This window comes from Onychostoma macrolepis, chromosome 07 (genome assembly GCF_012432095.1).
Source record: "Onychostoma macrolepis isolate SWU-2019 chromosome 07, ASM1243209v1, whole genome shotgun sequence".
NCBI lineage: Eukaryota > Metazoa > Chordata > Actinopteri > Cypriniformes > Cyprinidae > Onychostoma > Onychostoma macrolepis.
Window position 1 is genome coordinate 26,099,690 of NC_081161.1, and position 26,461 is coordinate 26,126,150.

General features: G+C 36.8%; 1 protein-coding gene across 1 annotated transcript in view; it reads left to right on the top strand.

Moving 5' to 3' along the window:
• The first annotated feature begins 691 nt into the window (after nt 1-691).
• Nucleotides 692-26,461, top strand: part of tent4b (terminal nucleotidyltransferase 4B) — a 29,034-nt gene continuing 3,264 nt past the window's right edge. Inside the window, 12 exon segments of the mRNA XM_058782334.1 lie at nt 692-1,575; nt 20,099-20,222; nt 21,713-21,759; nt 22,328-22,448; nt 22,542-22,649; nt 23,080-23,208; nt 23,856-24,069; nt 24,182-24,308; nt 24,478-24,587; nt 24,670-24,795; nt 24,798-24,853; nt 25,538-25,684. Of these exon segments, the coding sequence (XP_058638317.1) occupies nt 1,067-1,575; nt 20,099-20,222; nt 21,713-21,759; nt 22,328-22,448; nt 22,542-22,649; nt 23,080-23,208; nt 23,856-24,069; nt 24,182-24,308; nt 24,478-24,587; nt 24,670-24,795; nt 24,798-24,853; nt 25,538-25,684 (1,818 nt within the window). The 5' untranslated portion in view covers nt 692-1,066.

Here is a 26,461-nt window from a genome sequence, read left to right on the forward strand (position 1 = left end):
AGAAACATTGTCTTGTAGCTCTTACGTTATCTTTAACTTTTTGATAATTTAAGTCATTAGCATGCTTAGTAGAATACATTTTTCTCCAAATGAATAAAAGAAAAAGCATACAAGATTAAATCTCTTGAAATTTAGATCAAATTAACCCAAAAGAGCTGTTCGCCATAAAATAATACAAATCCTTTAGTCATCACTTACCAATCCTCGTATTGTTCAATACCTGAACGACTGATTTTCTTCTGTGGGACACTGTAGGATACAGTCTCAGTCACCATTCACATGCATTGTATTAAAAAAGAAGCAAAGAAAATGAATAGTGAATGAGGCTGTCTGTTCCTAACATCCTTTGAGTTTCACCGAAGAAAGAAACCATTCAGGTTTGAAATGGCATGAATTATGACAATTGTATTTATTATTATCATTATTATTATTTTCTCTGTGAGTGGTAAAAAAGAAACGCTGGTGGTCAGAACTATCCCAAAGTAAGAATACTGTTTATGTTCTATTCGCGGACTCCTGTTCCCAGTAATCTCATTTCTGTCACTGCATTACAAAATAATCCAATTAGAAGATAACATTGAGACCCCACGAACTAGATATAGGACTCATTGGATTAGCGCCACCTTTTACAGGGTACGTCTGAAACATGACACAAACGAGAGGTTCATATTACTACAATGTATCAAACCCACTGTTGTTGTTACGTAACACACACTGTAACGTGCTCTCTTGCGTAACGCTCGCGTCTGTCCGCGCGTGCGCAGTCGCGCTGTGGTCTGTCCGCCATTGAGACACACGATCTCAGATAGAAACGGGTCAGAGGCAGCGACACAGACGACACTCACGTTTCTCCACTCCTCGTGCTCTGAAGTTTGACGGTTACCGTTTTTTATCAACGTCTTTTTACAGTCCGTTTACACTGGTGTTTTCTTTTTTTGTCCCGAGGTACGTTTGATGGACCAGCACAGGATATTTTAGCAGCGTTTAGTGTTCCCGTTAGCGGGTTAAGCGAACCGAGCCTGGCTCTGCTCTGGGGGCAAGTGCGCCTGCAGCAGCTCAGCGTTTGATGGATCCTAGAATCGCCTGGTTTCAGCCAGAACAGCGAGGACCTGCCAACAACCTGTGGATGCACATCTGGGAAACGACGCAGACGCTGGGAAACCTTTACTTCAACAACAACTGCAACACAGCCAGCGCCAAACTGACGAGCGGCGGCGGAGGCGACGGTGCTTCGAGTAACGCGGCCGACAGCAGCGGAAAGCCCAAGGATCATCAGGGGATGTCTGGATCCAAACCCGACAGTGAGGTCTCCGAACAACTAGACTTCATCCCTCTGGAAGCCAATAACAACAATAACAGCAGCGGCGGCAGGGCAGGCAGAGGTGTCGGTGGAGGGGGGCAAGTGGGTGGCAGCAGGGTCGCGGGAGTGGGAACGGAGTTGCCAAGCAAGAGGAAAAGAGACAACAAGGCGAGCACCTTTGGCTTTAACAGGAGTCTGCTGCTGACGGATGGGGCGGAGGACATTTACACGGGCACACCGTGGAAGAGCAGAAACTACTCGGAAGGCATTGTGGGGTGAGTGCAGAAACCAAGTTTGTGTGGGTTTATGATGATAACCTCGGCGCAGGGCCCGGTGTGTTTGCTCGGGTTCAGGAGCTGGCCTACGCGTTGACACTGAACTGAGGGTGGTTCAGTACAAGTTTAACATGTCGTGACCTGAATAGGCAGACTATAACAGCACGGTGTTTGACCTGCGACCGTCCATTCACTAAAATAACTATTAGGTTCTCGCTGGTTTGACATTCGAGCACTTTCTTCACCATATTTGGCATGTCTAGAGTATCCGTGCAATCCTTCCATTTAAATGACCTGCGCTGGCTTGTCAGTTGCTCCCCTGACATCTCTAGTGACAGAATCCCTACAATCTCAAGTAGAACAAACTCTCTCAAAGTCCACTTAGTCTTTAAGGGATAGTTCACCCCAAAACGAAATTCTGTCTTCATTTACTCAACCCTCTTGTCGTTCCAACCATGTGCAACGGTTTTTTCTTCTGTGGAACTTGACAGAAGTTGTTTTGAAGAACGTTGGTTACTTTGACTTTATGTGGACGAAAAGTAACATTTTCTTTTATGTTCTGTAAAAGAAAGTCAAACAGGTTTGGAATGACTTGAGGGATAGTAAATGACAATTTTCTTTTGAGGGAAGCTATCTTTAGCTGCTGTTATTCATGAGCCAAATAATGCATGGTTTCTGTCATAATGCCATAGTTACTACATTGGTTAGTACTACCAGAAGAAATGTGGTTACTTTGTATCAGCTTAACCCTCAGTTTGATGGAGAGCCCCTGTTAAGCTATGTTTTACAGCAGAAACTTTTTTTTTTTTGACTAAATGTTTGGGGAAAAATTGAGCACTTCAAAATGGTTAATTAATAATCTAGAAGTTGAAGGTTTATTTATTGCCGATTATGATTACATATCTCAGTGGATCTTTTCCCTTGTGTGCATGAATTTCTTCAATGCGACCAATCCCAGATAGTACTGAATGAATAAGTCATGATCATAAATCCTGATGGCATTGACTTCTTTCCTGACTTCGTTTTATTGCTGTCGTTACTACAATTGCTGCTTAGTTTTTCTGATATGAATAAAACACCATGAAATAGATCATTCATCCAAAATAGAAAGTTGTCATTTACTTATCCTGAAGTCGTTCTGAAGTCATAAGACTTGTGAGTGAATTTGTCTTCCAAAGATCAACAAAAGTAAATGACAGAAATTTCTTTATCGGGTGCTCTCTTTAGAATATGTGCAAAATTAAAGCAAAGCAGCAACATGCTCTCAAAGTCAAACCACAAATTTCCTGTACTGAGAGAGGTTCAACTAGATTTTAATGGCTGTACTTTATTAAGGGCATTAAATGTCTATAAGCACATCTTTCAGTGTGCAGGACAGGTCGATTGTCAAATGGTACGAGGTGAAGCTTGTGGAAGTAGTGCTGGATTGTGTAGTGGTGTGATTTAGAATTAGGTGTAATGGGTGTGGTGGTGGTGGTTTGGTAGGTTTTTGAAGGTTCGGATTGCCCTACTTTGTGATATGTGCAGCAGCTTGTGGAGCCCAGAGCAAAGTACAGCCAGCAAGCCTTATCCTCATTTATAGTAATGTTAGCAGTGTGTTTGCATAAGAGCATTCCTCTGTGATTACTCTAATACTCTAGTCCTCACCTTACAGACCTTCTTGCCTGATCCCCCCACTCTCTGTTTTTCCTGTTTCTCCAATGAATGACTCCTGTCAGCTCCATCTTATAGACATATGGCGAAACGCACAGATTAAAGCGCAGATTGGCTCACACTGTAGCTTTGTATTCAGAGCACATGTCTGAGATGCCTTCACGATTTTAATCTGGTTCTGGGATCATTTGTTGTGGATTTAGTCTTTGTCATGTCTGCAATCCGAAAACCAGGATGTGAAATGTACTTGCTTCCTACTGCACAAAATATTTCCAACCTACATCATAGGAATATTTTGTGGATGTTACACTATAATCATTTTTGCTGTTCTGTTCGGAGGTGTGAGAAAAGGGACAGATGGTTTTATGGGTGTGTCTGAAAGTGGAAAGATTTTTGTTTATATTCTTCATGTTGAGCAAGTTCCTTCCCTGTTCTACCCAAAACAAATGCTCCCCCTCCCAGCTGACACACGATCCCCGTCTCTGTGATGTCACGGTGTTTCCAGCCAATCAGAGTGAGTTGAGATCCTTTCGTCTGCCTGACAGCTATGCTGCAGTGAGAGGAGAGGGAAAATCCTCTCTCCACGCTTAGTTGTGCTGCTGCTGAATTTTTTATGTTGGGTCTTCTCAATGTTCTTTTTAAGTGTAGGATGTGTTCAGTGACACTGGCCTCTTTTTGAAGAGCACCGGAATCGATGCAAAGGCTATATTTTTGGACACAAAGACACTAACATCCATTTGTATTCAGAAAGCGTTGCTGAACAGATGGTGTCCTGAGTTAATGTCTTTGAATAGTTTTTGATCATGCTTAAACTTTAAAGAATTGTGAATTAGTTCGTCTTCACGTAAAGATGATCACTGCGTGCAGTTCTTTATAGTTTAGTTTTATATTCATTACAAAACCTTAAGCAAGGTTCTTTGTGGCTGCTGCTTTTCCCATTATAGTTCTGTTTTCTGCAATTGATTTAAGCTTGTATTCATCAATCACTGTCATTAGGTTAACCAGTTGCCATGGGACATGAGGGAGGCATTGCAAGTTGGTGGAAAGGGGCTAAATGTAATAGAAAAGCAGCCTTTGGTGCCAACACATGGGGCTTCCCTGAGAGGCTCCCAGACTCTTCAAGAGAAATGGGGTTTTCAAATTGAATTTTACTGATTCTGTCACTAGAAGCAGGATTTGCTCTGAGCCATGTATTAAAGCTCTGACTGTCCCAGACACCCTCATGCACATTACAGCACTCAGCAAGAACTCATCCTCGTCACAAGGGCACTTTCCCAGGGTGGCCGCGATGAACAGGATGATGTCAGAATGTGTTACTCATGTTGCTCTTGTTTTTAGACCAGTGGCAGAATGTTTGGAATCTGCATTGACATTTGAAACCAAGAAACGGTTGGCTGTTGGTAGACGTTTATTAATTTTAATTATGTTAGATCAAATGCTGACATGCTGCAGTGGCCTTAAAGGGACAGTTCACCTAAAAATGAAGTCTATCGACTTTTACTTCCCCTTACTTTTACTTATTTCGATATTTAAAAAAGTCATAGTGTTTTCTGTCCATACAATGGAAACCAAAACTGTTTGGTCACCAGTATTCATCAAACAATCACCTTTTGTGTTCTGCAGAAGAAAAGAGGTCATGCAAGTTTATAGGGATGGGACGGTACACCTACCTCCCAATTTGATACTATTACGATACTTGGGTGCTGATACTATATGTATTGTGAATTTTTTATTTTTTTTATTTAATTTTTTTTTTTTTTAAGAATTTCTATTCTAGAAGTATTGCGATTCGATATTGCTGTGTTGCGAATTTATTTAATTTTTTTGTTTTGTTTTTCACTCTAGACCATGGGAAAAAGTTGAATGATACACTTAATATACAGACTGCCACAATTAAAAAAAACCCCCAAAAAACACACACATCTTGGCAGTCACTATTGTGATTCGATATTACAATTTTTTTCTTTTTTTTTTTTTTTGCTTAAGACTAGACAATAGAAAATAGTTGATTATACCCTTAAAAGAGACTGTATATGATGAGTCATATTAACAAAACCAATGCATCACATCTTTCCAAACTTTTATTTCAGGAGCATACACAATGTATATTTAAAGTACTTTGAACCATGAAACTTTAAAATACTAAAACCCTGAACTTGCACATGAATATAAAAGTCAAATGTTCAACAAAATGAGCAGAAAAAATACTTTCTGAAATGAAATAAAGTGCTATGTTACTTTGCATACCGTTTCAGTCATGTTTAGTCATGTTTTCCTGGCAGCTGGGATTCAAAACGTGAAGGTGCAGAAAGAATTCTGGAAGAGGTTTGATCCTCTTTCTTCGTCATGGATTTGTTTTCTTGCGCCGACTTTAAACGTATATGACGTCATCTAATGCCCGATCGTTGTATGAGCTACAGAGAGCAGACGGCTCCCACTGATCAATATATAATGACGGCTCCGCCTGCTTTCGAATCGCTCTCGCGGTACTTTGATGTTATACACCAATTGTCTGCGTGTTGCTGCTCCAAGTTGAACACCGATACATTTTGCCCTCTGTTGGAATTACAAAGTGCTAACTTCTCCCCACCACCTTTTGGTAAAAATAAAATAATGAAATAAAAATCGATTCTGAGGTAAACCAATTGATTTTTAAATAGTTTTTAAAAGAATCGCGATAGTTAGGTGAATCGATTATTTTATTTATTTTTTCTCTCACCCCTACAAGTTTACAGTGAATACATGATGACAGAATTTATATTTTTGAACAACTGCACTTCTGCTGCATGGCAAGACACGATCAATGAATGTGTCTGTTTGTACACAAAAATTAATTTACAAGCCAATGACTCCATAAATTATGTAAAATAAAACAGCTACAATGAAATGTGTGTCACAGCCCTCAGTATCTTTATATCTGTGATACAAAATATGGTTTGTACTGGCAGACTTTCTGTTCTGGTGTAATTTGGCTTAATATGGCAGCAAATATAGAACATTATAACTCTTGAGTTTACAGCAGATACAAGGTTTGTAGAAACTAGTAGGCCTATATCTAACAATTATTCCTAATAAAAGCTGCCCACACCACATGTTTATACTCATGCATCTTTTCCTTATAAGAAAGATGTTATATACAGTTATAATGCCATTATTTTCCACGTTGTTTTTTTTTGCTGGAAAGTTGCTGTAGTCTGACAGACTTTCTCTTTCACAATATTCCTGTGTACTAATTTTTTAAAACCTTTGTCACTGAATGAAGAATCTAATCAATATTGGCTCCTTTAACTTACACATGTGGTCTGGTTATACCAGATGTAGACTATAGGAGCAAAATGCGAGAGGGACTAGGCTGTTAACACATATCGAATGACTGATTGTGTTTAGCATGTGTTATAGAGTTTAGTTTGAATGTGGTTTGTCATGGTCTGCTGAGTATTGAGGCTGCAAAGCAACAGACTGACTCCACATGCTCAGCTGACAACAGGTCATGCTGTGCCTAGCAACATGAAATGGTCATTTGTTTATGCTTTGCCCCATTGAATGAACCAGGGAGGTTTTGGTCAGACTTGACTGAGTCAGAGTTGGGTGGATGCACTTTGAACTTATGTAATAGCTTGAATGTTAGTGATTCATCACAGAACATTGTCCAATATACATCTAGAGGAGAGTTCAACATGGACCTTCAGTCAACACAAGACAATGTTTTGACATCTGCACCATCAGAAAACCCACTGACTGTCTGTAAGTTTCATACACAAGTCAGCGCTGTTTGTTTGGCTCTCAAATCAAAATCGGTCAAGTTGACATGACCTTAAAAAAAGAAATATGAATGACCTTATTTTGGTCAGTTGCTTTTCCAATATAATACTAATGCACAGGGCCATAAGAACAGTCTGGTACGGAGAGAAGACTTTATAAATTTCATCAGCTTCTCTTTACAAGCTTGAGTTTGTAATGCTTAGCTTCCATTGAAACACTTACAGGATGTGCTTCCTGGCCAAAGAAATGTTTTCTGTCCTCTAAAATTTCTTTGCTCTCATTGGATGAGTTCACAAACTCTGCCATCGGTATTAATTATGTTACGTAATTTTGGCCCTGGACGACTGACATTTGGTAGGTGAACACTATAAGTGGGATTACTGCTTCAACGTTTGTTTGGTGTCGAAGCTCTCAGTTGGAAGGATTCTACTTGCTATTACATGACCAAGTACAATTTTCCGTCATAGTTCAATACAGCAAAATAAAACTGTTCAAAGGTTTATTTAAAGGGTGGGTGAATTTAGTCATTTCTAAAAGTGGGTCAGGTATGTCGTGAGAAATGTGAGTGCCGCCTTGAACGTTTGCTGAACTTCTGTTAAAGATGGACTGCTAAATGAAAAATAAACTGGTTGGTTAAAAATATCCCCTTGGCTCAAAATAATGAGCAGGTCTTTTGGTCTAGTTTGCAAAATGTACAGCAGTGTGTATTTAACCACTAAGGGTTCAAAATGTGTCTACACTTAATGAAAACTAGAATGCTTTCATTAGTGTTACAAACATGGGATGTCGCTTGTTTGCAGTGTACACAGTGTTATTTATATACAGCACTGATTAGAATATATACAGTTGCCATATACTGTATGTATGTTTGCATATATATATATATATATATATATGTGTATATGTTTTTTGGTCCCACTTTATATTAGGTGGCCTTAACTACTATGCACTTGCATCAAATAATAAGTACAATGTACTTATTGTGTTCATACTGTATTAGGGGTCGACCGATATGTGTTTTTCAGGGCCGATACCAATTATTACAGACCAAGTGGACCGATAACCGATATATTATGTCTGATGTAAAAATGAAAATTACTGTCAAAATTAAGAATAACAAGGGCTCTGACAAAAACTGCCTTCCCTGGTGTTGATTGCACTTCTTACTCTTGTCGTCCTCCATGCATCCATCTACAATAAGGGTAATATAAAGAGAGTTAAAAGTGGGACCACTGCATGCTTCATGATTAAGCCTATGAATACTGTACTACAGCTAAACAGCTTGGGGAAATGTAAGTATTTGGCTTCAATAATTTACATGTTAGAAATGTATGTGTAATAGCATAACCTCTCATAATTATAATATAATAAGTGTAAATAATTTAATTGTCTTCATAGATCCATTGTAGAAGTTGTGAAGAAGACTGCAACTATTTTAATTAAACTATAACACTAATAGCTTGTTATAGGCACACTGGGTTCAATAGCCTATTGAAATTTCACAATTTATGTCGTCCTAATCTTGGCCTATGTGACAGTAATTTCGATTAGTTTTAATTTACAGTGCAGTGCAAATGAAGCCATAAAACATTAATTTCAGTTATCTTTTAATCAAATGAGTGTTAAACTAAATTTTTTGGCAAACAAATGGGTTTACCATTAAAATTAAAACATGGAACAAATAGCGTATTGTGTGATTATTCTTTTAAACAAAAGTTGCTGTAGTAGTATTAGTAGATAAACCGAACTTTTATTTTGACAGGTTGCCATGAGGACCGCTTAAGTTTCTGTATAGCCTATGTATATGATATGACGATCGTTTTACTTAAATGAAACGGTCAAATGCTCATGAAGCAACTCTCAGAGAAGTTCTCATTTAGTGAGACGGCAGATGCTGAAAACACCGCGAGCGTCGCGCACTTCAGTGTGTGTGTGTGTGTATAATCAAAACCGCGCGTCTGTGCCATTCACATATACAGAGACACGCAGAACATGCAGAATTCATATTTAAATAAGTCTTTTTGCAGCTTAATATTTACAGATACTAGTCCATAGCGTGAGTCGATTTAAGTGTACTGACCTACTTTTGATTAATTCATCCAAACTTTGACTAACTCGACTCCGCATTATACAGTAAATTCCCTTTATATGACTGGATTCCGCGATTCCATCTGCGTTTTCCCATCGCGGAAACCATAAATAGACAATATTGAGGTGTTTTGTAACTTCAGTGTAGTGGATTGTGATTCATTGCAACTTGAGCAACGTCTGCTGCTGCCTTTGAGAGACAACTGATGCGTGATCACTGAAGCTGTAGCAAGCGCATTCAGTGTGAGAGTGCCTTAGTCTGCCACATTGATTGGTCTGACTCGTGACTCCCAACAAATCAGATGCGCGGTGGGCGGAGACTGCTCTAGGCCACAGAGTGGTGAGTTCTGACAGGCTGCATCAGAGCCAAATAGCGCGTTTCAAAATTAAATTAATTTAATCGGCACATTGGTTTTTGAAAATGACCGATAATCATAAAAATAATATCTTAATATCGGCGCCGATAATCAGCCAGGCCGATAATTGGTCGACCCCTATACTGTATTGCAAAACACTATTGCTGCTACTGAGGAGGGATACTGGTAAGGTTAGGGACAGGTTTGGTGGTATGGGTAGGTTTAAGGGTGGGTTAAGGTGTAAGGGATGGGTCAACAGTGTAATTATAAATGTAATTACAGAAATGAATTACAGATGTAATTACATACATGTTTTTACATTGTACTTAAATTTTTAAAAATACCTATATGCACACAATAAGTGCATTGTACCAAATGAATAATTCAAATGTAAGTACATAGTAGTTAAGGCCACCTAATATAAAGTGGGACCGTTGGTTTTTTTTTTTTTTTTTTTTAATTTTGCATGTCGATTTTTGGACATTTAGCCTCAATATAAACCTGCAATGAATCTGCAAATCTGAATTTTCAAAAGCCATTATTCCGGTCTTGAGTGTCACATGATCCTTTAGAAATCATTCTATATGCTGAATTTGGTGCTCAAGAAACATTTCTTAATATCAATTGAAAATAGAGCTTAATATGTTTTTGTGGAAATAGTGATTTTATTATTTATTTATTATTTTTTTCTCCAAGGATTCTTTGAATAGAGTTCAACATTTCTTTGATGAACAAAGTTCAACATTTCTTTGAAATGGAAATTTTTGCAAACGTCTTTTTTGTCCGTTTTGAGCAATTTAATGCTTCCTTGATGCTAATTTAATGCTAAATAAGTGTTAAATTGTTTTCCCAAATTTTTGAACTGTAGTGTAACTGAAGACCTGTGGCCTTAACTGCCTGTTTAAGTAATCATTAAATGTCAGTTTTGTAATAGTTTTTGCCGAAAGTAATAGTATTGCATCTGATTATGTCATGCAAAAATGTGCATTTGTAACTTGAATTCTAAATATGAGCATAGTTCGTCTGTTAATATTATGCACTTTTTTTTATTGTATTTATTTATTTATTTTAAAGTTTGTTACTCAGACGCAGGCAGTGCGCTAAATGAGACAAAGTAATATAGCCAAAACCACCGCATAGCCGCTCTTTAGTGTAACGTTAGATTCATGTTGATTTTATCAGATGATGTCACGATTATATATTATAAATGAGTGACACCTGGTTAACATGTATTAATGAGTCGTGTTTAGTCACTATTTAGTGTGGAATTTTTCTACAGCATTCGAACATACGTGTGAGTCAGTCAGTCCACAGCAATAGCAGTAAAAATTGTGTTGGCCCTCACAGTGAAGGGTTTCCTAGCGACAGAGTCTGCTCTCTGATTGGCTGACACTGAGAGTAAACTGCACGCTGCTCGTGCTTGATTGGAGGACACAACAGACTGCTCTGGAGAATTGAAACTGATCTGAACGGCTTATTCTGTGAAACGAAACTCAGACTCTCTGTGTGTAATGTTTCCCACAGCCAGGCTGGTTGACACTGAGGGCAAATGTGCTCTTCAAACTGTGAGGCAGCCTGCTGGGATTGATTTAACTCCAGTTAGATTAAGTGCTTTAATATTTGTTTTTTTTGTTTTGTTTTATTTTCATCTTGTTTTAGATTTGATTAGTCTAGTTTGTCTGCTTCTGCTCTCTCTTGCATGTTTTTTGAGAGTGTTGCTTAAGCAGATATGGTGAGATCAAGAGGCTATTCAGACCCTGTGTTTCCACTTTTGCTCTTTCAGTTCCGTTTCTTGGACTAAACTTACTTTCTTAGGTTCCCAGAAGTGAAAAACGCACTTCTATCTAGTCTTGATGAAACAACACACACTTTGCAAACACACACCCATATGCAAACATACATATGCACTTTGAATAAACCTGATTATGTGCATAAACACAAAAATACATCCCTATCCGTCAGGTGAACACTAGTGCTGTGTTCGATACATCAATACGACGATGTATCGTCACAGCTGGCCCTGTATCGATATTGTGGCACGTGTGCAGCAGTGGACTGCGCTTAATTTGAATACAAGAACACTGTTTTAAATGGAGTAGAAAAGAGCATAATATATAGGCTACAACAAGGTTTAATCTGGCCGCAGAGGAACACAACTGGGGTTGCCTGATATAAAGAGACAGAGCAAGTTCCGACTTGTGCAATACGGAAATATCTGCTTTTTGTAATGTTACTCATTTTTGTCAACCTGGCAACCATGTTGTACGCGCTCTCTCTCTCCGCTGTGGATAAACGCACTTGCTTTCTGAAAACACCGGTTATCTTGCAGTTTAGCGATCTCCATTTAGATATTCTGTTATCAGAAAAGTGTAATTTATCAAGTGTTCATTTATGAGAGAGAAAGAGAGGCTGTGTATATATGAATTATTACCGTTTTGCTGCGTTTCTCTATTAACAGTCAAGCTGTGGCTTTAATTCCTTCAGAAACAATGATGTTACCAGCTCTTCGTTGAGAAAGATAATGTAAAAAAAATGAAAACGTCACGGTACCGGTTTTTTTTAAGTACCAGTGGTACCGAGTACCCGGTCAACCCGGTTCTTGACGCGTACGGCCCTATGATTTCTGCGATGCAGAAAACGCGGACGGAATCTCAGAATCCAGTTATAAAAACTGAATTTACAGTTTAGCACGGAATGTCACAGAATTTGTCAAAGTTTGGATGAATTAATCAAAAGTAGGTCATTACACTTAAATCAAATCGCGACATGGACTAGTATCTGTAAATATTAAGCCGCAAAAGTCGATTCAGATATGAATCCCCCATGTTCTGCGAGTCTCTGTGTGAATTAATGAATGAATGGCAGTTTTTTTATTTATTTTTTTTTTTACTACACACTGAAGCACGCCTGACGCTCGGGGTGATTTCAGCATCTGCCGTCTCAATGAGGACAAAAATACATAAACAACATCTCCAGAACTGCTCCGAGAGTCACTTCACGAGCATTTTACCGTTTCATTTGAGTAAAACCAGCGTCATATCATATAGCTACACACAGAAATTTAAAGGTATTCACGGCAACCCGTCAAAATAAAAGTTTATCTTAAAGACATTGTGCCAGAAATATATTACTATTATTTAGTAGAATGTATGTGATACTATTACTACTGTTGAAAAAAATTACTATTTATTTTTAAAGAAATAATCACACAATATTTCTTCCATATTTTAATTTTAATAGTAAATCCCCTTTATTTACCAAAAAAATTAAATGTTTAAATTTCATTAATTAAAAGACAAATTAAATTTGGGTGAAACTTTACTGTTTACTGTTTTTCATACTTTTATTACTTGCGGAAAAACTTGAAACAATTTAAATAAGTATAAAGAATGGCATTGATTTTTGTACATTTGATTTTTTTGACTTTATTAAAAATAGTGTGTTTTTTAATTAGCATGTGGTACCGAAATTGGTACAGAGAACCGTGGATTTTCACTGGTATCGGTACCGAATACTGAAATTTTGGTACCGTGAAAACACTAGAGTGAAGAATAATTCACTGGATAATGTTAATTCACTGAATAATATTCTCTGGAATATTGAAATATAACAAACAGAACATCGTGTTTTATTGCATTTCTCAACTGGTATGTTATATCAGAATTATTAATGTTTTTGTCATTCGAGATAATGAAATGCCTGCTGACAGTGCGGTTTATCTATGCATTTACACAGAACTATAGCCTACTCAAATTGCGATCGCTCGCGGAGATAAATAATTAATTTCCATAGCGATGTATTTATTTAGATGTTTGTTAACGAAGTAATGGTTATATAGTAAATGTTAATATAATTTAGCGTGTTTTAAACAAGTGAATCTTGTTAAAAGTTACATGCGGTGGCCGTGCTGGAGCATTTCCTGAGCATCAACCGCTGAGTGAACAGAGATTAATGATGAGCATATACAACAGAGAGAGAATTAAATTCAGCGCTTTTATTTCCAGCATGCGCTCATTCATGGCTGGATTATTTAATTCATGCAAAGTTACGTCTTAATTTGGAGAGGATTTGACGGATTAGCCTACGTGACTCCGACTTCACGAGACTAATGATTAGCATAGACAACAGAGAGAGAATTAAATTCAGCACTTTTATTTCCAACATGCGCTCATTCATGGCTGGATTATTTAATTCAGGCAAAGTTACGTCTTTGTTGGGACAGACTGACGGATTATTTTACGTGACTCCGTGAGTTTGTCTCTCTTTCTTAGAACCAAGCTGTATAAACTGCATATCAGGCATTTATGTAATACATCTAATTTGTGCATTAATGGCTGTTATGTTAAATAAAGTTTACTAATTACAGCAAATCAAGTACCTGTGCACACTGTTGTTGTTGTCGTCTCTCAGATGTGCTGCAATGACAATTCTGCGCGCAATTCTCAAAACACCCACAAGATGGCGGCGTTTATCTGTGAATCCGATATTACAAAACCGATATCCGATTATGGTAAAATGCTTAAATATCGGGGAAAATATCGGTAAATCGATATATTGGTTGATCTCTAGTATCGTGACTTAGCTGGTGATACACAGCCCTAGTGAACACACACACAACCACTCATTAGTTTTATTTTATATTTTTGATTAATGATTGCATGAAAGTGTGTGTGTTTGTTAATATGTCTGATCTTTGAATAAGTCGAGACTCAAAGGATGGCTAATTTCCAGCTCATTAAGGACATTTGTAAAGGAATAGGGTTAGTTGATTAACATAAATTTTGTAAACTTGCAATTTTTCGAGCAAATATATAAAAAAATGTATATTGTATATGTGGGCCAGGAGGAAAAATGATTTTTTTACTCGGCTTGCCAATACTCTTGTAGGACATTGATGATATTGGCAGAGCTACTCTATAAATATCTGTTATGTTTTGGTTGCATAAAAACAGATTTAATCGGCTTGTTGGGATGATTTTTGTCTTGGTAATGGGAACCACCCTCTGTCCCAGAACACACAAACCCAATGGCCTGTGTCTGTGGAATTGCGAGCATGCATCTGCAGTAGGTGTGTTCATGTTGCAGTGGTGGCCAGCTCTGATGAATGCTGTCAGACTGCCTCTACAGAGCATTATGCCCACTGCTGAAATTTTTCCCATGCGGGTTAGTTTTACCAGCACGGACAGACAAATGTGCTTAGACATTGATCAGAGCCCCAGAAGAGACTTGTGCATTTGTGTATCTGGGTTGGCATTTATGCTCAAAACTTTGCATGACTTGTTTGTTTGTTTGAACCTGAGTGACCGCAGGTACTAAGACCTTCCTTGAGATGGAAAATATGAGCGTTTCCATTCAGAGTTTCCACTCAGATAATCAAATGCCAGTTTAGTGGACCTTTACCTTCATGTAACCAATTCTTTCTCACTGTATTAGAAGGTGGATAAGGTTAATTTTGAATAATAATAATAAGGGCATTTTTAAAGAGTGAGTCTTGTTCTTAAGCAATAAGATGCCTAGAATTCCCAGAGTGCAAATTGTTCTTCAGGGTGTGATTGTTTCTCACCTGTCCAACATTTCTAAAATGTCTCTGCAGATCATGTAGGAAAGCATTTTATTTCTCACACTCTTACTTTTGTCTTTTAGGTCAGTTTAAGTTAAAATGAGAACTTTAGTTTGTCTGCCTTGATGCTGGGAGGAAAAAGGTATCTGAAGTGAACACCTTATTCTGCACAAGTTGGTTATGTTAAATGAAATAAATGCTGCCCACCAACATTCACTTGCTGTCAAATGTGGAGGAGGGACCAGATTGTGAAAGAACAGTATATTTTATGTTAGGCCACTCTAGCAGTTTGCAAATATAGAAATAACCAAAGAAGAATGTTCATTTAGTGTAGGTGTAATTGCAGTGTCCACACAGATTTTATGTTCAACCCAGGACGAAAGAGCAAGCCAATCCACTCTGCGATCTTAACTTTCTTGTTGGTTAACTCCTACTTAGAAACTATACTTTTTGTTCAAATCTGGTAAACAACAAAATCACTTTTTTTTTTTTTTTTTTTAGCATATCAAATCAACAGTCAGATCTGACAATAGTGGTATCATAAATTTTGCTTCTTTAAATTGAATCAGCATGAAAGTGTATTTTGTTCAGACTGGTTCAGCTAATGTGCATGTACGTTTTAAACTAAAAAGGTGATTGTCTATTTTAACTGAAAGTTGAGATTAACTGAAATTCATAACATTGAGATTTTCATTGTTCCAAAACAGGGATTTAAATGGTCACTGTGTTCCATTTTTACAACCTTGCTTAGAGAATCTTAGACCATTTATTTTAGTGGATTTAAAGGGTTAGTTCACCCAAAAATTAGTCAATGTTTTACTCACCCTGGAGGCATCCTAGGTGTATATGACTTTCTTCTTTCAGAGGAATCCAATCGGAGTTGTATTCAAAATTGTCCTGGCTCTTTCAAACTTTTTAATGGCATGGGCAGGTGGTAGTGTTCAACAGGTCAAAAGTAGTCAAATAAAGCATGTGCATCCATATTAAAACGTGCATCACACGGCTCCGGGGGGTGAATAAAGGCCTGCTGTAGTGAATCCATGTGTTTTTGTAAGACAAAATCCATATTTAAAAGATATAAACACCTTTTCCTCACTTCTCACAGGACGTATGTGTTTCGTAAGTGCCGGAGATTCGTGATGAATGCAGAAGTGCAGAGGAGAGACAGCAAAACAAAATGCCAGTCACGAATTAGAAGCACAAAACAAGGATTTGTTAAGAAAAATGTTGGAGGATTTTGATATAAGCCAAGAGGAGACTGGTTTTCCTTTGGTAAAGTAAGGAAACTTTGCTTCCTTTGCTCCTATAAGCAAATGTTGGTTTTTGCGAGACTCACACACGCATGCGCTGCGCCGGCGTCTTACGCCATCCTCGGGAAAGACAGTCTCTCGTGAACGTGCGTATGACCGATAGCGGAAGTTACACACAACTGTTTATATCGTTTTAAATACCCGGAGCCGTGTGATGCACGTTTTAATATGAATGCATGCGCTTTATTTGACTACTTTTGCACTGAACACTACCACCTGCCCATGTCATTATAGAGCTTGAAAGAAGCTTCAGATTCATCTGAAAGAAGAAAGACATATACACCTAGGATGCCTTGAAGGTGAGTAAAACATGGACTAATTTCCATTTTTGGGTGAACTAACCCTTTAAACATGATTACCGAGTTCACATAAGGGAGAAAATGTGCCAGGTCATCTCCAACATTTTCAGATGCTATTATGTAGGAATATTTTTTTTTCTTATTTACATTTATGTATTTTGCCACACTTTTATCCAAAGCACCTTACATTGCATTTATTGTGTATGTTATATCAGTTCTTGCAATCCCTGGAAATCAGGGATTTTTTTTAATATCGTTGTTAGCACCATGTTTGAGCTACAGGAAGTCTGTTGGAGTCATTACCTAAGTCATGGGCAGACTCAGCATATGTACAGAAGGATGGAACTACCTGCAGCAGCAGCTATATGTGCATGAGTAAGGACGACGGCCAGTTTGGCAGGCATGTGCAGATTCAACCCTGGTCGTGGGATTGGCACCTGGCACCAGAAGACTAGTGTTAGTAAGAGCTGGAAAAGAATGGGAGGTGATAGGTTTAGCTTATTGGGCTGCCACGTGATGAATGAACGACTCAAACCCGAAGACTCGGGAGATGAACTAATCAATTCTCTTTCCGGCTCTGACTGCATAGGTTACGCATATGGGGCTGTCACGTGATGAACGAACGACTCAAACCCGAAGACTCGAAACAGGTGAACTAATTCAGTGCAGAACCTATAGGATGTTGCGCATACACGACTGAACAAATCACTCCCCAAGACGACTCGTTCTTCCCGAGTCACATTAAAGATTCATTCAAAATGAACGAATCGTTCAAGAACGACCCATCACTATTAACGTTACACCTGAAGCGCGCGCACTAAAACGCCTGTCTAACAGCACCTGATTACTCAACCAAGTTATCTTTTGAGCTAATACTGTCAAAACACACGAGTAGTGTTGTCAAAAGACCCGGTACTTCAGTACCAAGTGGGTACTAAAAAAATGAAAACGTCACGGTACCAGGGTCTTTTTTAAGTACCGGTGGTACCGAGCACCCGGTCAACCCGGTTCTTGACGCGTACGGCCCTATGATTTCCGCGATGCAGAAAACGCGGACGGAATCTCGGAATCCAGTTATAAAAACGGAATTTATAGTTTAACACGGAATGTCACAGAATTTTTCAAAGTTTGGATGAATTAATCAAAAGTAGGTCATTACACTTAAATCAAATCGCGACATGGACTAGTATCTTTAAATATTAAGCCGCAAAAGTCGATTCAGATATGAATCCCCCATGTTCTGCGAGTCTCTGTGAATGAATGAATAGCAGAGACATGCGTTTTTTTTTTTTTTAACTACACGCAAGCGTGTGACGCTCGCCGTGATTTCAGCATCTGCCGTCTCAATGAGGACATAAATACATAAACAACATCTACAGAACTGCTCTGAGAGTCACTTCACGAGCATTTTACAGTTTCATTTGAGTAAAACCAGCGTCATATCATATAGCTACACACAGAAATGTAAAGGTATTCACGGCAACTCGTCAAAATAAACGTTTCTTAAAGACATTGTGCCAGAAATATATTACTATTATTTAGTAGAATGTATGTGATACTATTACTACCGTTGAAAAAAATTACTATTTATTTTTAAAGAAATAATCACACAATATTTCTGCCATATTTTAATAGTAAATCCCCTTTATTTACCAAAAAAAATAAATGTTTTTAAATTTCATTAATTAAAAGACAAATTAAATTTGGGTGAAACTTTACTGTTTACTGTTTTTTTTTTTTTTTATACTTTTATTACTTGCGGAAAAATTTGAAACACAATTTAAATAAGTATAAAAAATGGCATTGATTTTTGTACATTTTATTTTTGTTTGACTTTATTATTAAAAATAGTGTGTTTTTTTTCATTAGCATGTGGTACCGAAATTGGTACCGGGAACCGTGGATTTTCACTGGTATCTGTACCGAATACTGAAATGTTGGTACCGTGACAACACTACACATGGGGTTTACATATAGACTCAGTTGGTCATGTCTAAAATGAAAGTAAATATTTGAGAGAGAAACGGATATGTGCCTGTATATTAGATGCGTGCAGGTCTTAAACTTAAAGGGACAGTACCAAACATGCAGCCGACCGTCATTAAAGGGATAGTTCACCCAAAAATTCAATTCCTGTCATTATTTACTCATTCACGTTGTCCCAAACCTGTATTAATTTCTTTCTAGTGCTGAACACAAAAGAAGATATTTTGAAGAACGTGGGTAACCAGACAGTTGCTGGTCCACATTGACTTTGATAGTAGGAAAAAAATAAAAAATACTATGGAAGTCACTGTGGACCAGCAACTGATTGGTTTTACATGTTCTTCAAAATAGCATATATGTTCAGCAGAAGAAAAAAACTCATTCAGGTTTAAAACTAATTTTGAGTGAGTAAATGAGGGTATAAATATAAAACACTATGACCGAATCGACAGACAGATGACATAATTTTTATTATTTAATGTTAAAACAACAAAACACAATGAGAAAAAAAATAACTCGCTACTCTTGACTGAAAAAAAAAAAAAGTTACTTTAATAGGAATCAATCTGTATAGTGCATTATTTTTATATTTTTTCATTCAATTTCTTGAATGATCTGTTTTATTTGTATATTATGTGTATTTGTAATGTGTATCTTTGTTCTTATTTTTTAATAACAAATATAAAATAATGACAAAGATTTTTATTTTCGCCCACTTTGGCCTAAATATCCACCATTCTTTTTTATTTTTATTTTGTTACCTTGACTTTATAATAGGGACATTAGTTTGGCTGTACTGCTCAGACAAAGTAGTAAGACCAACATGACAAAGAATCGTGGTATGATATTTTTGCCATATCACCCACCCCTAGAACATACTGAACTTGATTTTTTTTTTCTTTTGCTTGCATGTATAGTATTTCTGCAGGTTTGTCCCATGCAGTGTTAGATACTGCTACCATTGCTTGAATTTAGTGTTTAGGTAACAGGTTGGAATAAACTTGAACTGCTGGGTCAGGTTGGGTTGGGTTGTGTTGAGTTAAATGGTGTGCTGCTTCCTAGGGTCAAATTATTAGAGATGTGTAATAATGAGGTGTCACCTAGCTACACTTTCCCTTTCCTGACTCAGAAGCCTCACTTGCTCTCCCAGCTGTAGTAACCTGCCTTTGAACGGTTACTTACCTGTAACTAGGGTGTGAATTTTTTTCTTTGTTCTTCTCTTACCCTGAGTCATATTAACCAATGTTCTCATCGCTTACACTACAGCATGCAATATCATTCAAATTTTTGGTGGCAGTAAGATTTTTAAAAAGAATTTATACTTTTGCTCAGAAGGGGAGCATTGAATGGATCAAAAGTGGTACTCCCTTTCTCTCTTAAACATTTGTGGTACTGTGCCACCAAATCATTTTGATGTAGTATTTGTGTTAAACATTAAAGAGCTTTATTGCCAGTAATGCAATCACTCTTTGATTATGTAATACTTAATTTCTCTCTCTCTCTATCCAGGCTGCATGAGGAGATCAAGGACTTTTATGAGTATATTTCTCCTCGTCCAGAGGAGGAGCACATGAGGCTAGAAGTGGTGGCCAGGATCCACAGGGTCATCACGGACTTGTGGCCCAATGCCGAGGTTAGTGTTACACACAGTTTCAGTTAATATGATTGTTGTCTTGGGGTTTATGTCATTTTGTATTCTTGAATATTTGGAGGATGGGAAACAATCAATAAGGTACCTGTCAATGAGGCATAAATACAAGCACTTTTTCAAACTTCCACTTGACCTTTTAAATATCAAAGACAATATGAATTTATTCTTGCAGTAGTTCACCATTATGTTGATGTCATGGACATGCAGAGGTCTTAATTTAGAGCCTTGAGGAATCCCATTTCTAAGTTGTCACTGGAACCCATTATAAATACAATAAATACTCTTCTCAATTCACCTGTACATCTAAGGACATGTTTATTGATTTAACAATGGATTTTCTTTTATATATATATATATATATATATATATATATATTTTTTTATTTATTTATTTTACAGTTTGTATTGTTCAGTCTAGCTATTTTGTAATGGTTGGTGGCTAATCATCTAATTTCTTAAGTTAGATAATTATGTCAGATCTGTAAGCCAGCTGGAGCTTATGGATGTTTTCTTGCAGAGAAAGAAATATGTCTAATTGGGGTTCAAAGTACAATAATAACGACACGCATGATGTGGAAATTTCAACTGCACAGAATCTGCTAAGAGATTAGCACAGCAAACTCAACAGTGACCCTTCAGTGTGTTCCAGAGGTGGCAGGACATTCTGTTGCTAAAATGTACTTTTTAAATGCATGGATAATGAGCTGAAAAATAATGTAAAGTGTGTCAACAGCCTGATTTAACCTTTGTGTTGTGGGGAAAAAAGGTCTGGTTTTATTTCTGGCTGAAACTGTCTTTATATTTAGCTTAGATGAGTGCAGGATAGTATTTCAGGGAAACCTAATCGGTGTAATAACAGAGTATCACATATTTTTTTGCGGTATATATGAGTGCAAAAGGTTAGAAAAGTAGCAGAGGCACTTGTAGCTAGAACATGCATTTGTTTCAGAGTTGTTCTTCAGAGGCATGTTTATATTTGGTTCCCACAGTGCTGTGTTTGTCTTCCTGCACTTACACATTGAGGAAACCAAATTAGCATCCCCTTCTCAGTGCCAGTGTCTGGTTGCTTTGTGTAATTTGGGAATGCATATTTATTGTCAGTAATTCTAGCTCCTAAAATGATAATTTCTCCTGTAAGCTGAAAGCAGCACCCATGCAAACCATGCTAATGGTTAGTACTAAAGATTAATTATTTTCAATCACTTTCTCAACGTTACCTAAAGCATGTGAATAGTCTATGTCAGTGTAAGAAGATTAATTAAGCAGATTAGTAGGCTTTACCTGCTATTTTAGAACCACATACATGACATCAAGTCCCTGTGTGGGATCTGTACTCAAACATCAGAGTGTCTCGTGGGAATACCTGTGTCTGATTTGCATGCTACAGATCTTTCCTGTTTTAAATATGAATACAGGATGAGTGTTGGGACTAATGGTTTCAGATTTAACCTGTTTTTATATTTTCTTTTTCAGGTTCAAGTGTTTGGCAGCTTCAGCACAGGCCTGTATTTACCTACAAGGTAATGTAATTATTATTATTTTAATTTTTTATTTTTTTGCTCTTGCTGCATTTTTTGTCACTCAGCACAAAATTCATATGATCTAAAATGGTCTTTTTGTAATTGTGTAATGCAAGTATTATGACGTGTAAATGTGTTTGTGTGTGTATGTGTACTTTTTGTGTGCTTGCAAAGGGGATTAAGATTTGTAATTTTAGCTCTGCTTATCCTGTGATCCCGAGTGTGTGCAGTTTATTTTATTTTTTTTACACCAGTCTCACGTCACTCACACCAGTCATACAGTGTTTATACACCACCTGAATTACTGAACTGTGGCATAGTGGAATAAATCTGTCTGTGCCAATACACAAGTATGCTTGTTGTTGAAACAGTTTAGTTTAATACTCGGTTGTTACATCCATAAATTAATTTGTAACATACTCTGGTGCCCTTTCATAAGTTTGTTTTTAGTTTATTAAAAGCCATCAAACTTGTTGCAAAATATCTCCTACATCATTCAGTGTATTGCTCAATCATTAAGAAGATAATCATTCTTGCTTGCTTATATTTAACACTTTCTCTATTTCAGTGATATAGACTTGGTGGTTTTTGGTCACTGGGAGACTTTACCTCTCTGGACTCTGGAAGAGGCGCTGCGCAAGAGAAAAATTGCAGATGAGAACTCTGTCAAAGTCCTGGACAAAGCAACGGTGCGAGCACTGCTGTGTCGTACACATGGGTTGGCTGTTTTTGATGTCTGTCAGACATTCCTGCTTGTGTTTTAACGCTCTCTGTGTTTGTAGGTCCCCATCATTAAACTGACAGACTTGCACACAGAGGTAAAAGTGGACATCAGCTTTAACGTACAGAATGGGGTTAAAGCTGCAAACCTCATCAAGGACTTCAAACAGGTGAGTGTGGTGGTTTTTTTTTTTTTTAAGTCCTCTTTCAACTCAGGCGATAAATGAAGAGGGAAACAGAAATGCTGACTTCAGCTTTTTAGGTTTTAGAAACTCATTTGATTTGGATTTTCAACATCTCAAAAAGTGAAATGTCTCCCAAGCACCTTATTTATCATGTCCTTTTTCTCTTTCTGTGCAAATCAGCATAAAAATGTCTGCATACTCTTCCTCCACATGCTTTGATGATATGTTATCAAGAGTAAACTCTCCTGTTGCTGTGCATGAGTTTGTGTGAGAATGTATTCCTGGAAAGTAGCTTTAATCTTGAAGATTGATTTCTGTATTTGATATTAATCATTTAAATGTGAGGTGGTTTTTAGTCTTGTAGTTGCAGTCTTGGCTTTATGCAGATTTATTTTCTGACTTTTGTGTGTTTCAGCAATTTCCTGTATTACCGTACCTGGTGCTGGTTTTGAAGCAGTTTTTACTGCAGAGAGAGCTGAATGAGGTTTTTACGGGAGGAATTGGATCATACAGTCTGTTCCTCATGGTTGTCAGCTTCTTACAGGTAACACACTTCTACACAGTCCGTCAAATACACACACTGTCTCACAGTACACTAAAATAAATCCTACTAAAAACATGCATACTGCACTTCACTGTGACAGTAAAGATTTTTACGTTGTTACAAACAAATTTCTATTTCAAATGCTGTTCTTTCTCCTCATCATAGAGTAGGATTATGGTCTTTAGTAAAATATTAATCTGCACAGCTGCACAACATTGATAATGTTTTTTTTTTGAGCACCAGATCAGCATATGTGAATGATTTCTGTTGGTCATGTGACACTGAAGACTGGAGTAATGGCTGCTGAAGATTCAGCTTTGTCATAACAGAAATAAATGACATTTTAAAGTATATTAAAATAGAAAACAGTTATTTGTGTAATAATATTTCACAATATTACTGTTTTTACTGTATTTATTGTTGAGCCTTGGTGAGCATAAGAGACGTAAAGCTGTAACAGTAGTGTACATTAAAATACAACTTAAAATGCACACAACTACATCAGCTTGCTTTTTTTCTATCAAAGGTATATGCCTCATAAGATTTGCCTCAAGAGTGAAAATTACCCATTTAATGATAATTGCTCATAGGCTTGTTGTTAATTCAACAGTTTTAAGTATAATTATAATTGCCGTTTTATTTCCCAGTTGCACTACAGAGAGGACGTGTGTAGTTCAAACCCAAACCTCGGTGTACTGTTGATTGAGTTTTTTGAGCTGTACGGACGCCATTTTAACTACCTGAAGACGGGGATCAGGATCAAAGACGGTGGCTCGTACGTGGCCAAGGATGAAGTGCAGAAAGGCATGCTGGATGGGTACAGACCCTCTATGCTTTACATTGAGGATCCTTTGCAGCCAGGTACAAACACAAACCCTAATGCACACACTGACACATTTTAAACAGCTCAACTGATACAAACGTGTCACCAAAGATGGTATGAAAGATGTTATTATCATTGTTTGTGTCATAGGAAATGATGTAGGGCGAAGTTCATATGGGGCGATGCAGGTGAAAGAGGCTTTTGATTATGCTTATGTTGTCTTAAGTCACGCTGTGTCCCCAATTGCAAAGTACTACCCCAACAACAAGTCAGAGAGGTGAGACAAAGAGAACTGTAAAAGAGATGTGTGTGTTCAACTTTCTAAGTTGTAATTTCACAAGTAAAAAAAAAACAAAAGTCAATGGTGAAAAAAAAAAAATACTGTGATTTAAAATCAAGATCTACTCAGGATGGGGTTCATGATTGGTCTTATCTTTTCCCCACAGTATTCTAGGTCGAATAATCCGTGTCACACAGGAAGTAGCAGAGTACCGTGACTGGATCAGTGCGCAGTGGGGCCAGCGGAGCAACAATGAGCCAGTCCTCAATTGTAATGGTAAGACATTATCCCTGAGCTCATTTTGATGTCTTTAACTTTAGAAAGCTGAATATCGCTTTTTATTTTTTTTTCTCCATAGCAAATGATGTCACGCGGCTAGTTGAGTCTGAGGAGCTTGATGAGTGTAATAATAACTTTCCAGAAGATAGTGCGGTACTTCCTGCTGTTCCCCGGAGCAAAGTGTCATCAAACTCTTCCTCTCCTTCCCTTCATCATCGTCATCGTCATCGCCATCTTCAATAGCCTCTAGCTCAAGTGATGCGGTAAGTTTTATATATACATTACACGCATGAATATATTTTTTTATTTATATATATATGTGTGTATATATATATATATATATATATATATATATATATATATATATATATATATATATATATATATATATATATATAGATATGTGTGTATATATATATAGATATATTATGTGTGTGTGTATATATATATATATATATATATATATATATATATATATAATGTGTGTGTATATGTATGTATGTGTGTGTATATATATATATATATATATATATATATATATGTATATGTGTGTATATATATGTATGTATATATATATGTATGTGTATATATATATATATATGTGTGTGTATATATATATGTATGTGTGTATATATATATGTATATGTGTGTGTGTATATATGTATGCACGTATGTGTATGTATGTATGTTAATAGGTTTTCATTCTATAAATGCATTATCATGTTTGTCATATATAAATATTAAATATTAATAACATTCACTTATTTCTAAACCTCTGTTTTTAAACTGATTTTTACCATGAACATTTTCTTACACTAAAAATAGCATTAGATGCTGTTTTAACATAACACTAAATACATTTTAGATACACTATTGGTAAAATATTATTTGCATTTCGAAATAATAATTAAAAAAAAAATAATAATATTTTTTGCCTGGTTCTGCAGGACTCTGATGGAACGCCCTGTAAAACTTCGAAAGCTTTGGGCCGGAGCTCTAACTCTTACAGTGAGAATACAGAAAGGAATCTGTCCAATCACAGGTCACAAAATCATTCAGCAACAATGCCCACCCCCACTAATAAGGGCAACAAGGTAAGAACCTGATGGAAGTGACTGATTCCATTTATGATGGAGACATATTGTTTCAGTATCCCAGAAATACATAACACTTTAGAGTAACATTCAATTTGTTAGCATTAGTTAACAAATTGATTTGGTATTAGTTAAAAAATTCAAGGTATCATGAATTAATCTGTGGTAATACAGAATTTATTAATCTTGTTTAATGTTACTGTTTGCTAATACATTTTTAACATTTTAAGTTGTATTTTCAAGTTGCTTTTTTTTATTATTTTATTTTATTTTATTTATTTAGCTTTTCTCCTCTGCTTTAGCCTAATACAGCTTTCTGATAAACCTGGCATTGTGTAACATGACAATGGTATGCATATTAACACGTATTATGAATGAACACTGCCAACAAATTATCAATGAACAACAATATATTTATTAAATAATCACGATGAATAAATGCTTTAAAATGTTTTCAGTTTGATATCTGATGCATTAATTGTAACACTTTAGATTAGGGAACACGTTCGCTATTAACCTAAGAGATTTCACTGGATAAACTCCTAAATTTCCTGCTTGTTAATTGTTAGTAAGGTAGTGTAGTGAGGTTGGGTTAAGGAATCTGGAATATGGTCATGCAGAATAAGGCATTAATATGTGTCTAATAAGTGTTAATAAACAACCAATATGCTAGTAATATGCATGTTAATAAGCTACTAGTTAAAAGTGAGAACTGATCCTTAAAGTGTTATCTCATTAACTGATTTTAACAGACAATATAACGTGTTAGTTTTATAT